Source organism: Lupinus angustifolius, chromosome LG01, assembly GCF_001865875.1.
Source record: "Lupinus angustifolius cultivar Tanjil chromosome LG01, LupAngTanjil_v1.0, whole genome shotgun sequence".
In the NCBI taxonomy this organism is placed as follows: domain Eukaryota; kingdom Viridiplantae; phylum Streptophyta; class Magnoliopsida; order Fabales; family Fabaceae; genus Lupinus; species Lupinus angustifolius.
The window spans coordinates 34,970,243-34,985,687 of record NC_032009.1 but is presented as its reverse complement, the minus strand read 5'-3'; the positions used below and the strand labels follow the sequence as shown (position 1 = coordinate 34,985,687).

General features: G+C 33.8%; 3 protein-coding genes across 3 annotated transcripts; 2 read left to right on the top strand and 1 right to left on the bottom strand.

Annotated features, from left to right (window-relative positions):
• LOC109362763 (betaine aldehyde dehydrogenase 1, chloroplastic) lies at positions 128-4,782 on the bottom strand. The gene is made up of 15 exons (XM_019608783.1): positions 4,604-4,782; positions 4,332-4,474; positions 4,171-4,251; positions 3,702-3,850; positions 3,213-3,305; positions 3,013-3,136; positions 2,812-2,877; positions 2,579-2,645; positions 2,318-2,394; positions 1,984-2,097; positions 1,473-1,550; positions 1,225-1,376; positions 1,061-1,121; positions 873-979; positions 128-395 (listed from the first exon to the last, which is right to left on the bottom strand). The coding sequence occupies exons 1-15, from the start codon at positions 4,710-4,712 to the stop codon at positions 311-313; spliced, it is 1,506 nt and encodes a 501-aa protein (XP_019464328.1). The 5' UTR covers positions 4,713-4,782; the 3' UTR covers positions 128-310.
• Positions 8,290-11,173, top strand: LOC109362715 (pentatricopeptide repeat-containing protein At5g39680). The gene is made up of 2 exons (XM_019608707.1): positions 8,290-10,670; positions 10,808-11,173. Exon 1 carries the CDS (start codon positions 8,303-8,305, stop codon positions 10,388-10,390), a length of 2,088 nt encoding a protein of 695 aa, XP_019464252.1. The 5' UTR covers positions 8,290-8,302; the 3' UTR covers positions 10,391-10,670; positions 10,808-11,173.
• LOC109339827 (gibberellin-regulated protein 5-like) lies at positions 13,520-14,844 on the top strand. Its single transcript, XM_019577381.1, has 4 exons — positions 13,520-13,686; positions 13,897-13,926; positions 14,045-14,210; positions 14,387-14,844. Exons 1-4 carry the CDS (start codon positions 13,630-13,632, stop codon positions 14,569-14,571), a joined length of 438 nt encoding a protein of 145 aa, XP_019432926.1. The 5' UTR covers positions 13,520-13,629; the 3' UTR covers positions 14,572-14,844.

Here is a 15,445-nt window from a genome sequence, read left to right as displayed (position 1 = left end):
GGGAGATACAAGTCTATTTGAAGTAACAATCATTGATACCCTAAACCCTAAACCATAAACAGGAAACTCTTCAAAAGATCGCAACCAGAATGGTGAAGTTGGCAGTAATCAAAATCCAACAAGGCCATTTAAACATACAAAAACAGAAAATAATTTGGTATCATCCACACCATAACAGAAAAACCAATTCTTGAGTAATGCATAGAGATATTTATATTAAGTCTTCCCCACGATTATCACATTATAATTTGGTGTCATCCAGACCTTATTGAATGTCAGTTATTACAACAACAGTTTATCATAAATTTACTTATGTAGGATTCTTATACCAGCCCCAAGCTTCATCAGAGATATACTGAGTTACTTGCTTCACACTCAAGTAGTTATCAAGCCCCCTGAAAAAAATAATACAAAAATCAGACAAGCATTCATATTTCGGCTGTGATTTCAAAGGAGTTTATTGTATTGTCTCCATGACAATGTTCTCCTTTTATGCCAGCTTCAAACCAAAGGAACATACAAATTTAGAAAAACACAACCAACCAGCAAGCCACTAGTGAAACTAGCTTAGCATTTTATTTTTGTTCACTATACAAGAGGAATATCATTAAGATTATTAACTTAAATGGGTCAAAGTATCACAAACCCATATGATTTTTAATTACTTCAATTATATAGTTCAAGGGCTTTACTAGTGTCATGATATCTTGAGGTAGGATACTAGTGCATTCAACATCCACAGGAATCATTTCACAATTATGTCTTTCTTTTGCATATTTAAGATGTTTAGATCATCTCGTATCTCACGGAAGGAAAAGAAAGATATTCGAGGTTAATTTCAAATTTGCTTATTTAGGATATCAGGGCTATACCATTCTCCTAATTCACGACCGAAACCACTACGTTTGTTGCCTCCCCATGGGGCTTGAGTGAAGCATGGTTGAGAGCAATTGATCCATGTAATTCCAGCCTTAAAAGCCTGCAATGAGACAAGATAAATTATTCAATTAGATAAATATTCCTTTTGTTGTTTTGTATGATAACTTGGGATCAGTCTCACCTTAGTTAAGCGGTCACATCTTTCTAGATCGTTCGATATTACAGCAGAACCTAAGCCATAGCTGTGAAAGATCCAAGTATGTAGAACTTTAGGTATCGATGCACAAATAAGACAAAACAGTTCACATGAAGCTAATATCAATTTGTAGAAAATCATCAACTCACATGGTGTCATTCGCTAGATCAATAGCTTCTTCCTCAGTACTAAATGTTTTTACGCAAAGAACAGGTCCAAATACTTCTTCCCTCCAAATTTGCATGGAGGTAGTTACATCAGTTATGATGGTTGGTTCAATGAAGAAACCCTTCTTCAGATGCTGATCTCAAATTGCAAAATATATTCAACTCTCACAAATATTGAAGAAATACATAACTAAACACATTTATAAAGAAAGTATTATTCATAATAATACCTCTGGGCGAGACCCACCGGTCAAAATTGTTGCACCCTCACTCTTGGCATTTGAGATAAACTTCAATATTTTTTCATACTGAACCATATATTATAAATGTTAGATATTGCATAATCTTTGCTCAAGAGAAATGCTTAAATAAATAAAATGTTTTAAGTTACAATATACTGGTAGAATTTAGTCAAAGATAGCTAAATCATGGAAAGTGCATATACAATATTCAGGAAAAGGTGTTCCTTCTTTTCAGTCAAAATGATAATTAAAAAAAATACAGCCCAAGTGAGCCAACCATCCAACAATGCTTTGCATGAATTTTATACTGATGTATCCTACATGCAACTTGATCATAAATGATATTCATTAACGATATCATATCATACATTTTCGTGTCGAGTATTGAAGAAGGCATTTAAACAAGCAAAAACCTACCCTTCGGTTTAATTTTAAAAGGAGTAGGGGGCGAGTTAAGTAAATATCTACTATATGCATATGTGAGAAGTGGCAAATATACCTGTCCTTCACTAACAACAGGACCTAGCCTGCAACCTTCCTCGAAAGGATCTGAAATTTTGATGTTTTTGGCCCATTTCACAAGCCTGTTCAAAAATTCTGATGCAATACTTTCCTGAGACAATTAAAGTGTCTTTATTAGTTTTCGGACATTTCACAAATAATTGCTAGCAGAATTCCTATTCTATCACATTTGGAACTACTATGACCATCCCTAATTCCCTATATTAATATATGCATAAGAAGAATAAAAACAGAAAGAAAGCTCAAACCACTTGTTCACACACATGTGTGATGGAAAGAGTACACCATTTAGATTGATTTATTAAACTTACATGTACTATCAGGCGGGAAGTCGCACTGCATATCTGACCATTTGTCCAAAAGCAGCCAAAGAGGGTCCATTCAGCAGCTGCAAATCATGAAGAAAAGATCAATAAACATCGAAGTGTATATTAGCATCCGCTTAAATCGTGCAATATGTTTTAGATACAAACATTAACTCATCCACAATCAGTATTTAGTGAAATTTGATTCCATGAAGCAAGAAAATATGAGACCCAAAATTAAATAGCTAAACTTGAGAAGGCACTGACCCTTGTCAAGGTCAACATCCTCAAAAACAACGATGGGGCTTTTTCCACCGAGCTCTAGTGAAACAGGCTGCCAAGAAACCACAAATCTGATATCAGATGAACTCATGAAGAAAAGATCATGAAAATATGGGGTTCTTAACTTCTTATCCTAACTCTTACTGTGTGTTCTTCATTCTATTAAAACAAAAGGACAATTGAACTACACAATTTGCAGATAATACTATTTAGAATACCTTGATCAGCTGTGCTGCAGCTGTCATGATCTTACTCCCAGTTGCAGAGCTTCCGGTGAAAGCAATCTGTTGCAAAAGTTAAACGTTGGCCATAATGTGATGGTAGCCTTGCAAACTTCAAGACAACATAATTCGCAAGACACAGAACATATATAACTCCGTATAATTTTAATTCTACTAAAAAACTAAAGGCAATTGGACCTTGTCTACATCGGGGTGGGATGCTAAAGGAGCACCAGCTTCAGGGCCTAATCCAGTGAGAATGTTTAATACACCTCGAGGAAGGCCTACTTCTCTGCATATTTCAGCCAGCTCCAAACAGGTCCTGAAGTTGTACATAATAAAGCATGAGTAACAAACTTAACAAAGAAGCAAACTTTCAATAGTTGAAGAGAGCATACACAGATGCCAATTCAGATGGCTTCAATATTGCAGCACAACCAGCAGCCAGAGCAGGAGCAACCTTCCATGTCGCCATTAACAGAGGATAGTTCCTAAAACATCATTTCGTTGGCCATTGAAAACACTGAATCAGGAACAGATAGCTATGTTACAGTGACGAATGTGCATGCATAAGAGTGTTTCTCACGAATGGGAAATAGTTTCCAATTGTATCATCACGTGCAATAAGTTTTGGCACATGTTTTCGGATGCTGCATCAAATTTGAAAACCCCTTACGATTAAAGATTGTTTAGCACAAACTCAGGTAGACACATAAAACCTCGAATTAAGCAAACAGATAACTGTATATAAATTGAAGCAGTTACTGAAATACAGGAAAAATGTAAAAAGAAATAACCTATGCTTTAAAATTTACTAAAAATAGCAACAAAAGAATGCATAAGCAATTAACATGAAGCATGAAAAAGAAAGTGCAGCAGCCAAATACCATGGTGTGATCAATCCAACAACCCCGATAGGCTCCTTAAGAACATAACTCCTGAAAGTCTCCATGGGAACAGAAACAGGAGTCTTTTGTTTTTCATCCAATTTTTCAGCAAGGTCAGCATAGTAATCAAAACAACCAGCAACATCATCCTACATAAAATACAGAATAAAAACACATAAAATAAGCAAACAAGCATGTCAAATTAAACTTTTTTTTTGCTAGAGTTTGATTGGTATGCATACACCAGTAGTACATTTTAACAAATCAACATTTTATCACCAAGGTATTGACTTAGTGGTGTAAGGCCCCAGGATAACCAAAAAGTCAAAGTCAAGAGTTCGATTTATGGTAGCGACACTTTTTGGGAGGGACAACCACACATTCTGAAAAAGATTAGTTCTTCATCCAAATAGTGAGGGATATCCTTGGTAGTACCAAGAAATCGACATTTTAAGATGTGAAAGGTTACCAGGTCCCATAGAGCTTCATCGAGTGGTTTTCCACAATCAAGTGCTTCAAGTTTCCCCAATTCAGTCTTTTTCTCAGTGATCTGTTAAAATGAGAGTAAATTATGCAGAAATAATGAAATGGGTAGGTGTAATTTATCAAAAATAGTAGTAAAAATCGAACCTTTGCAGCAATGGCACGAAGATAACGAGCACGAACGGAACCAGAAGCAGAAGACCAATCAGCACCTTTGTTACGAGACAATGCGGATTTAGCAGCAGCAACAGCTAGATCCACATCTTCCTTAGTAGCTGCTGGGATATCACCTGAAACACATAATAAAAGAAGCTAAAGTTGTATTCATAGTTACATAATTCTCTCATTTATCGGGCATCGTTTGGAATAAAATTAATGTAAAAAGTGACGATAAAAAATGAAATAGAAATAGAAATAACCAATGATCTGTTGGGTGGAGGGGTTGATGATTGGAATTCGTTTGTTGAGTAATGGAGCTTTCCATTCTCCATCTATGAATAGCTCTCGATTTGGTAATGGAATAGCCATTATTTCTGAAACAGTTTCAATACTGATTTGACTCTCAGGTACTAAATCCTTTCCTTTTTTTAGTGATAGAATATATCTTGTCTGGGTCTAATGTAGTTTATATCCATCAATTTTTTTACTCACTCTCACATGTCATATCATTCTCACTTTTTCACCACCATTAAATTCTAGTGCTTTCAACATATTTTTTTCCTAGTGTGCTTGAAGAGTTAAATATGAAGAGTTTAGTATCTTTACTTGATCAAGATAAAAAGCTGTTACATGGTGCATCCACTATTTTCTTGTGATTTAAAGATATGTTAAGGATTTCATTGAGATTCACTTACTTCAACAATACTAAGTTTTTTTACTTATCTCTCATCCTAGTCATCTATTCTAAGGATATACAATGGTTTAGATCTACTTATTAATTTAAATCATTAGATTTTCCTAAAATTGATGACCGATATGAGAAATAAGTTTCTTGGAGTAAATGAATCTTTCCTCTAAATATATTATCATACGGTTCTTTTAAGCATAGTTATAAAAACCATACCGTACCGGCCGGTTCAACCGGAAAACCGGTGAACCGGCCCCTAACCGGTACGGTACAGGTGTTGAACCGGCCAAGTATCAAAACCGGTGAACCGGCCGGTATTTTACTAAACCGGTTGGTTTATACACATATATTTTTTTTTTCAAAAAACTTAAAAACTCATTACAATGTGACTGATCTTTCCAACCAACTCTTCTTCAACACTTCAAGGCACATGCACATGTTTCCAAAGCATACTTAGATTACACATTTTGGTTGCTAATATTCGTGTGTAATCTCAGTGACATTTGTGTAATCTTGGAGTACTGTCTGAAGATAGGATTTGGTAGAAAAATATAATATTCATATAAGATAACTTTGACTCCTTGATGTTAAATGTTAAAACTCTAAATTTATTTGTTTTATAAAGTGAGTTGTGAAGTTATGTCATTTATTTATATTTTGTGGTTATTAAGTGATAATTTTGGATTAATATATGTTTTTTAATTTAGATTTTGAATTTGTTAAAGACTTAAAGTTGTTTATTTATGTGAATTTTGAGTAGATTATAAATATGGATTATAAATTTGAGACCTATTTGGAATTTTTTTTGTTATAGGTTTATATATATATAAATATAAGTAGGTATGTCCGGTTTAACCGGCGTGCGGTTTAATTACTGAACCACTGGTTGAACCACTGTACTGTATCATTATATCAGTACCCTAACCGGTTTGATAACGGTACGGTTTTAACAACAATGCTTTTAAGTATTTCAGTTTACAAAAATGATAAATGCATCATTTTAGTTTAGTTGATGGACTACTTAACATGTGCCAGGGAGTATGTGAATTTTCTATTTACTTATTTTTTTACTTTTGTAATTTTTTATTTACTCAGCTTAATTTTGTAACTTCAATCGAAGGAGTTAGTGTTGTTAATACCATACTGGTCATCAAACTGGTTAGAGTAATGATATAGTGTTATAACGGTTCAACCGGTGGTTCACTAATTAAACCACATATCGGCGAAATTAAATATAAAAATATAATGTATTATTATTAATGTTGAAAAATCAATAAAAATATTAATATTTTTATCAATTTTATTAAAAAAATATTTTTAAATAAAAACTGGCCAGTATAACCGGTTTTGGCCGGTTTCCACTGGTATAATTATTGTATCGCAGCGGTATTGAAATCGGTTTCCACTGGCCAGTATCAATTACTTAATGAGATATGAAAAAGGAAGATATACATAATTTTATTGGGGGAGAAAGAAAGGGGAAGAATGTTGTCGGAAATGCGTCGACGGAGTATTAGGGGAGAAAGAAAAGTTGAGAGGAAATGTCTTCAACTTGGTACGAGTTCTAATGAGGGGAGGAGGCCTCTATTTATAGCGTGAGGCCTCCAATAGATCCTCCATCCGACGACCCAAAACGTGGCCCAATCTCAAACGGTCACATGATCCGATGGCTGGAACCTTTCTCCACGCGGATCACTATCTAAAATCGAGATCCTCTCCTCCCACTCTCCAACCATATGGACTAGGTCTCACACGTGTGGCATGCATGTGTTGACTTGGTCAACACACAGTCCAAGCCCAAAAAAGAGCCCAAAATAAAATAAAATAAATGTTTATTTATCAAGAATGTGGGGCCCAAGCCCGACCCGACGGTGGCGAGGGTGGTGGTGGTGGTGTGCATGTGTGGAAGAGTTTTGTTTGTGTGACTCACAAAACTCATTGTACCCTTGTGGCACACCCCAATAATAAAAATTAAGGTTTATAAAACCTTTAAACTTCCATCCTCAAAGGAATATAGGACTAGTGCGTTTTTTTATTTCACAAACTCAAAAGTCACCATAAATAACCTCATTAATATGCGTTAAAACCACTTGAAAAACTAATCATTTTTTAACAAATTCAAACATCAACTAATATTGTCTGAATTGTATTCATTATTTCTATAAATAATTGTCACTTTTAGAAATCTTAATTTGTAGTCTTTTACAAGCCGCTAGTGCAAAGCACGAGAACTCTTATTTTGTTGATAGGCATGAAATAATTTATAGAGAAAAATAATTTGTTTCTACTCTATTAAAAATTACAATAAAGTATAAGATGGGTTTAATTTTCAAAGTACTATTATCAATAACATTTTTTTGGTCGTGATATAAACATTACAAAGTCGTGAAAATATGAATACTATTATCACTTATTTATTATATGAAATATAATTTCTTTGAAATATCTTAATGAGTGATGATAGTATTCATATTTTTAGTTGAAGGTTTCCAAAATCATTTTCTATAAATAAGTTTAAATGTCATCATTAGAGATAGCAAAACGGATCGCCTGGTCCGTTTAGCCACACCCGTAAATGCCCGTAAAAATTTAAGTGGGCACGAGCATGTCCGCATTGGTTAACGGACAAATTCAATGTCCTGCCCATTTTAAAACGGGCTAACGGGCGGGCGGCCCACAGACATTGTTGAATAATCTAAAATTTTCTTACTTTTTTCCTTATATTATGTTTATGGGCCGCCCGCATGCCCAATGAAAATGCCCGCAAACTTGGCTGGCAAAACGGGTTGGGCGAAAAGGGCAAATGGACAAAAAAATTATGTCCTGCACGCAAAAAAATGCGGGCTATATGGGCGCGCCCGCGGACAATGCCCGTTTTGCCGTCTCTAGTCATCATGAATACTAACAAGATATTAGTTTAATAATGTAATACTTTGCTAGATCAATATAATGACCAAAAAATTTTGATTAATTTTTAAGAGTGATACTTGTTATGAGAGATAACCACGTACCAAAAGGTGAGGAATACATTTTGGTAGTACCAACTACCAAATAAAAGCAAGACAATGCCCATGATTGATTGTATTTTTTCTCATTTGTTAAAAATTGTGACTATCTGTTTTTTCCTTAAAATATTGGATTAGACATGTGAAAACCAAAAATTCTATAATTACAAAAGAGTTAAAAAGTTTCACAATTAAGATAATTAGTAGAAAAATAGTGGCTAGTGTAAATTTCACATTGTTTTTTGATATTTGCATGCTAAATTCTAATGCTATCTCTAAAACTACCACCACCAAGTCCTGCACTGTGCTCCCTTCAACTCCTTCTCAAGCTTCTCAAAATCTCTGCTGATTCTAAATGGCTACGCTTTGGAAAAACCATCCATACCCAGTTGCTAATTCGCAACCAAACTTCAAAACACACTGATACCACTCAACTTAACTCCTTGATCAATCTCTATGTCAAATGTGACCAATTACATCTTGCACGAAAGCTGTTCGATGAAATGCCCGTGAGAAATGTGGTTTCTTGGAATGCTTTAATGGCTGGGTATCTGCACACTGGGGACCATTTAGAAGTTCTCATGCTTTTTAAGAACTTGGTTTCATTGGAAAATGCATGCCCTAATGAGTATATATTTAGCACTGTTCTTTCTTGTTGTTCTGATAGTGGGAGAATCCTAGAGGGGAAGCAGTGTCATGGGTATTTGTTGAAGTGTGGGTTGGTGTTTCATCAGTATGTGAAGAGTGCACTTGTTCACATGTACTCAAGGTGCTTTCATGTGGACTTAGCAATGCAGGTTTTGGACACAGTGTCTGGGCATGATGTCTTTTCTTATAACTCTGTCTTGAGTGCATTTGTGGAATCCGGGCGTTCAAGAGAGGGTTTACAAGTTTTGAGGAGGCTGTTGGATGAGCGTGTGGTTTGGGATAGTGTTACATATGTCAATGTCATGAGCCTTTGTGGTCAAATTAGAGATTTGCAATTAGGTTTGGGAATACATGCCCAGTTGCTGAAAGGTGGTTTCATTTTTGATGTCTTTGTCAGTAGCATGCTGATAGACATGTATGGGAAATGCGGTAAAGCTTTTGATGCAATGAAAGTTTTCGATGGCCTGCAAAAAAGGAACGTGGTTGTGTGGACAGCCCTCATGACTGCTTACTTGCAGAATGGATATTTTGAGGAGACTTTGAATATATTTACACGTATGGATCGAGAGGATACTCTGCCAAATGAGTACACTTTTGCGGTTATGCTTAATGCTTGTGCAGGTATGGCGACAATGGGACGCGGTGATCTTTTACATGCTCACGTTGAGAAATTAGGTTTTAAGAATCATATCATTGTCAGGAATGCTTTGATAAATATGTATTCCAAGTGTGGTAGTATTGATTCTTCACATGATGTGTTCTCAGATATGATAAATCGAGATGTTATCACTTGGAATGCTATGATATGTGGGTACTCCCATCATGGACTTGGTAAACAAGCTTTACTAGTGTTCCATGACATGATATCTGCAGGACAATGTCCAAACTATGTAACCTTTATTGGGGTTCTTTCTGCTTGTGCTCATTTGGCTCTTGTACAAGAAGGGTTTTACTATTTGAATCAGCTAATGACGAAATTTAAGATTGAGCCAGGACTGGAGCACTACACCTGTATTGTTGCACTTTTGTGCAGGGCTGGTTTGCTTGATGAGGCTGAGAACTTCATGAAGACAACTCCAATGAAGTGGGATGTTGTTGCCTGGCGAACTTTGCTTAATGCATGCCATGTTCATCGAAATTACGGTTTGGGCAAAAGAATTGCAGAATCTGTCTTAGAGATGGACCCTCATGATGTAGGGACATATACTTTGCTATCGAACATGCATGCCAAGGCAAGGAGGTGGGATGGAGTCGTGACAATTCGGAAATTGATGAGGGAGAGACACATTAAGAAGGAACCTGGAGTAAGTTGGCTAGAGATAAGAAATGATATCCATGTCTTTCTTTCAGAAGGTAGCAATCATCCCGAGTCTATTCAAATTTATGATAAGGTGCAACAGTTGTTGGCTATGATTAAGCCACTGGGATATGTACCAAATATTTCGGCTGTGTTGCATGATGTGGAAGATGAACAGAAGGAAGGTTATCTTAGCTATCACAGTGAGAAACTGGCCATAGCATATGGCCTCATGAAAATACCTTCACCAGCACCCATACGCATAATAAAAAATCTTCGGATGTGTGATGATTGCCACAGTGCTGTAAAGCTAATATCGAAGATCACAAACAGACTCATAAGTGTTAGAGATGCTAACCGTTTTCATCATTTTCAAGATGGGTTCTGTAGTTGTGCAGACCAGTGGTAGCACTTTCATAGATTTTCCCATCATGATTGTTTGAACTTTGAAGTGAACCCTTAGGTTCTACACCATATTTTCATGAACTATAGCTTTAGGATATCAAACAATCTGCAAAAGTCCATTCAACATGGCTAGTATCTGTGTAATTATGAAGGGTCTTCCTCTGGTATGAGTTTCCTGAAATCAATTCCATTCTCATATGACCTCAAAACAAATCACTACTCATGGAAAACTTGTATCTTTCAATGTTAGACTAAAAAGATGAATCCACTGAATTGGTTGGCAGGTAGAACTTATATTCCTTGGCACTCATAAATAGTTTTTGTCTGAATTTTTTTATGGATTCTGTCCCTTGGAACTGTCTAATAATGCATGTATTTATATGACTAACAGATCAGAAAGGGATTTTTGTCCATGATTCAGGAACAGTGAAACCAACTGCAGTTTTGAAATATCTTCAAGGAATGCATAACTGATGTCAAATTGACTGTATTAGAATAGGGTCACTGAAGATTTGTAAGCAGAGTAAAGAGAATATAAATAACTGGATGTGAATCTGTTTGTATTGTTGTAAAAATAATTACAGATACATTAGGTTTATGGGATTATATAAGGGGAGTGATCTGCCACTTAACTTTGATGTATTTATTATTCTTTTTATGTTCTGAATTTTGATGCATTAATTTCTAGAGGGCTGAACATGTGTATTCTGAAGCCAAGAAGGTACATGCTTTCAAGGATATTGTATCATCAAGATTAAAGTATTTTCATATTCATTATATATAATAGTTATGTAACAAGGGAACATCTCTGGATTGTTTAAAGGCTAGAACTGAATGACTTTTGAAGAATTGGTTAAGTAATTGTTGGTTCATATGCCAAAATATAAAATTCAATCATTGAATCACATATTTAAACACAGAAAAACATACAGGTGAATAAAACCAATGATGTGAGGATTGAACTACCTGGTCCAATCACTGATCAGACTTGAAAACATTTATGACTTGCCATATGAACTGAATGAGGGGTTGAACCACTTTGAGCCGTAAAAATTCCGGTCTAACTGTGCTAAACTAGTTAAACTGGCCTTATGTGGTTATTGAGAAGCTATATCATCCCTATCTTGGTGTCTTGGGCAGAAATAACATTTCTTTTCTTTCTCTTTTCTATGGTTATTGAAATAACAGTCCTGGGCTTTCTAAGAGACTAATCCTTGAATACAATTAAATTCTTCTATAAACAATTCTGTAACATATCAAAAAGCAAACTATCATTGTGTAGTTTATATCACCAATCAAAAAGGGGTCCTTCCACATATGATGCATAATTATCAAGAATAATTTAGCTGAATTCCACAAACTGGAAATTCAGAATGGCCTACACTTTAAGGTTTTAACTGACACATAATACAAGATAATGCACTACTACAAATAAAGCACATTGCTCCATCCTTTATTAGCTGTTACTCATGTTTGATGGAGTGCATTTTAAATATATACATCATAAAATTACTACTTAATAAATATTCCTTGATATTTTACAAACTTTTTAAGATACCAAACCAGCTAGCAGATAAATTAAATACCAATACCTGTGTCTGTGTTGCACTTCCAATGATTCAAAGATTTATTAAATTAATCATATACACTTATATAAAGGAATTATATTAAATAAAAAACATTTATTATAAAGTGAGAAAAATAAGTCTTAAAATTGGATAGTTGGTTTGAAGTGATAAAAAATGAAACTTTATGGAGAATAATGATGTTGCAGGTAAAGTGTCCAGATGGGAGTTGTTGAAAAAAGAGTAGGTGGCTGAGCTGTAGTGAAACCAGCTGGAACACTCATACTGTTTGTCACAACTCACCTTCTACATAAAACCTCTCTTTATTTACGAGTTGATTTTTGAAGAACAATGAAAGAAACGAAAATGTTTGAAAGATATATTTATGGGTTAGTTCTCAAACCTTATCTTTCACTTTATTCCCTAAAACCATTAATGTCTGCCACTTTTCTTCCCAATTTAGAGTATCCCCAACCTTACAAACCATAAATGATTCTTAAACTTGTCTTCTAATTTTTTTATATTATTTACACTTCTTAACAACTAAAATTTGACTTCAACCATTCATATTATCAATGTTCTTAAAAGTTAAAAAGATTCCACCACTTGTCATATATATATAACATGTGAAGCATATTTGATAGATACAAACAATTTTTTCAATTCTTCCAAGTGCTCGAACTTTAGAGGAAACACATATTATTGGATTAAAGGTTGGTTTGAGAGTTAAATGTTAGAAGAGAAAAAATGAAAGAAAATGTTTTAGAGTCATTATCTAAAGATTCTATAGAATTAGTATGTCATTGACTATTTATTTATATTTTTATATGGAATAAATAATAATTAAATATAAAGGATAGATAATAGTATAATATTATATAAAAAGTTTTATAGTGTATACATTCTTTCTTATATATTTAAGTTATTCTTATGTTTGATGGAGTGCATTTTTAATCAATTGTGTAAAAATATGTAACCACTATTATAGTATCAAAAAAAGTACTAAGGTTCATTTGCTGCATATTTTTTCAAAATGTATAGTTTTTAATATTAATATTTCATATTTTTTAAAAAGTAAGTGACAATGAAGTCACAAATTCAAACATCCCAATAATCTCTATTTTTTAGAATAAAATTGCTTACATCTATCATTATCACACTAAATGTGCACCATACCATTCTTCTTCATATTTAAATAAGCTACTTGTGTATTTTTTTAACGTATATCCTTAAGTGTATAACAGAAAATGTTATGATAAATGGATAATTTTCATAATTTTTTTACCATAATACTGATACAAAAGACCATGTTGATCCCATTTGTTAATGTCTAATGGCTATTAGACCAATAATGAAAAGGTAGGGAATCAAATTAATCTTAATTATCATGAAATTATATTTTTATTATTGAAAATATAAGAAAAAATAATCAATTGTCTCTCCATTAATGGAGATCATCCTTATTCTAAATTCCGAGGAATGAAAGGTGCTTTTATAATTAAAAAACTACAAACCATGGAATCTTTTGACTATACCTCTTGCCTATATAAATGCTTATATGTGAACTAACTCATACATCAACTCATTGAGTAGTGTTGGCTGAAATTGAACTTCAATCCCCTAAATAACACTCTTAACCCTCTCTCTCTATTTCTAACAACCTTTGTGTCTTGCTGCAATGGCATTACGTGTACTTTTTGTTTTTGGGATGTTGCTTCTTGTCTGCCTTAATAAGGTATACTCTAATTAGTACTAGCTTTACTATGTACTGTTAATGTCAAGATTTATACAGTTAATATATTATTCATTATTCATTTGAATTACTTTTTGTGGATAGCCGGTGATGATCATTACATGAATGATAAAAGATACGATGACAATGTATAAATCTCGATCCATACATTTTTTTGTTTTTGTTAACTTGGCTTTGTGTTTTGTCATGCAGGTTTCATCTGGTTCTGATCCGAATGAGCCGGTATGCATTTAATTGCTCATTATTTTTTACAGAATATTACACAGTAGTGTTTCTTTTACAATGACTTTCTATTTTACATAATTGACAAAATTTTCTTTTTACTTATGGGAAACATAAGAGGGTTATAATTTACACTGTCAGTGCATATATTTTAAACTCTGGTTTATATTGGATTACCATACAATTACTAATTATAATGTCATATAATAATGTTTATGCTGATTTTTCTTCTTTTCTTCAGCCTATGGTTAGAGATGGGAACAGAAGATTCATGCAAAACATAGGTAAGCAGTAACAAAAAAAAATGATTAGTACTTTAGTAGTTTTCTAATGCAATAAATCAAATAAATTATATATATTTTTTGGTATAACCAAATATATTCTGAAACCTTATTAGTAATGAACTAATATTTTTCGGAGTGTGTATTGTTATCCCGATGTTGTTATTTTGACTTTGAAGATTGTGGGGGATTATGCAAGTCGAGATGCAGTGTACATTCGAGGCCGAACTTGTGCAAAAGAGCATGTGGAGCATGTTGTGTGAGATGCAAGTGTGTCCCACCTGGTACTTCTGGCAATAGAGAGCTTTGTGGGACTTGTTATACTGACATGACAACCCATGGCAACAAGACTAAATGCCCATAACCCAACAAGACCATCGAGTTCTTCCTTTATGCATGTTCTTATGGAACGAGGATCCTCCGTCCCAAAAACTTCCCGTTTCCATGTCTCAAGTCAATGATACTAAAATGTTCTTATGTACACTTTAGTATTCGGAATAGGTTTATTATTTATTCATGTGTGTTCTTGTTTGTGCTTCTTTTGTTAGGATTGATTGAGTGAAATGTGTATAGAGACTTTGTTGTTATTGTTGGTTTGCGTAAAATATAAATACAATGCATTATTGCCTTGTTTTTTTTCTTCTTTTCCTTTGTTATTATTGTTTGTCTTTTATATTATAGATCCTTCAAATGTTCGACCACACTACAAATACCATGTTTCATGCTGTTAGGAACAAGCAACAATCAAATAGTAAAGAGTATAGAGACAAGAGAATAATACAAGAGATTTGGTAACGATGTTCGACCAATTGTGCCTATTAGAGAGAATAAAAATTAGTGTTTTACTATTCTTCTTCTTGTTACATTAGGTTTACATAACATCAATATGTATAACCTTCTACCCCAACCCTTTTACATCAGCCCAAACCCATAACTTGTATTACTATTATTTAGAGATATAAGTCATTGCTACCAGCCAAAAAAACATAAACATGTGAAGAACACCGATGTTCCTGAAAATAGATATTGCACATAAACATAATTCATTCGGAGGTGATGTGAACTGGGCCGAATAATATGCTCTCTGCAAGATGGATAATATAAATGAACGATGGAACTATATAAATTTTATATTGACATTATATCAATATTATACTCTTAGAAGTTTTGCATGGTTAAAATTGATATATTTTTTTATTAATTTTTTTACATTAATAATACATTAATATTACACTCTT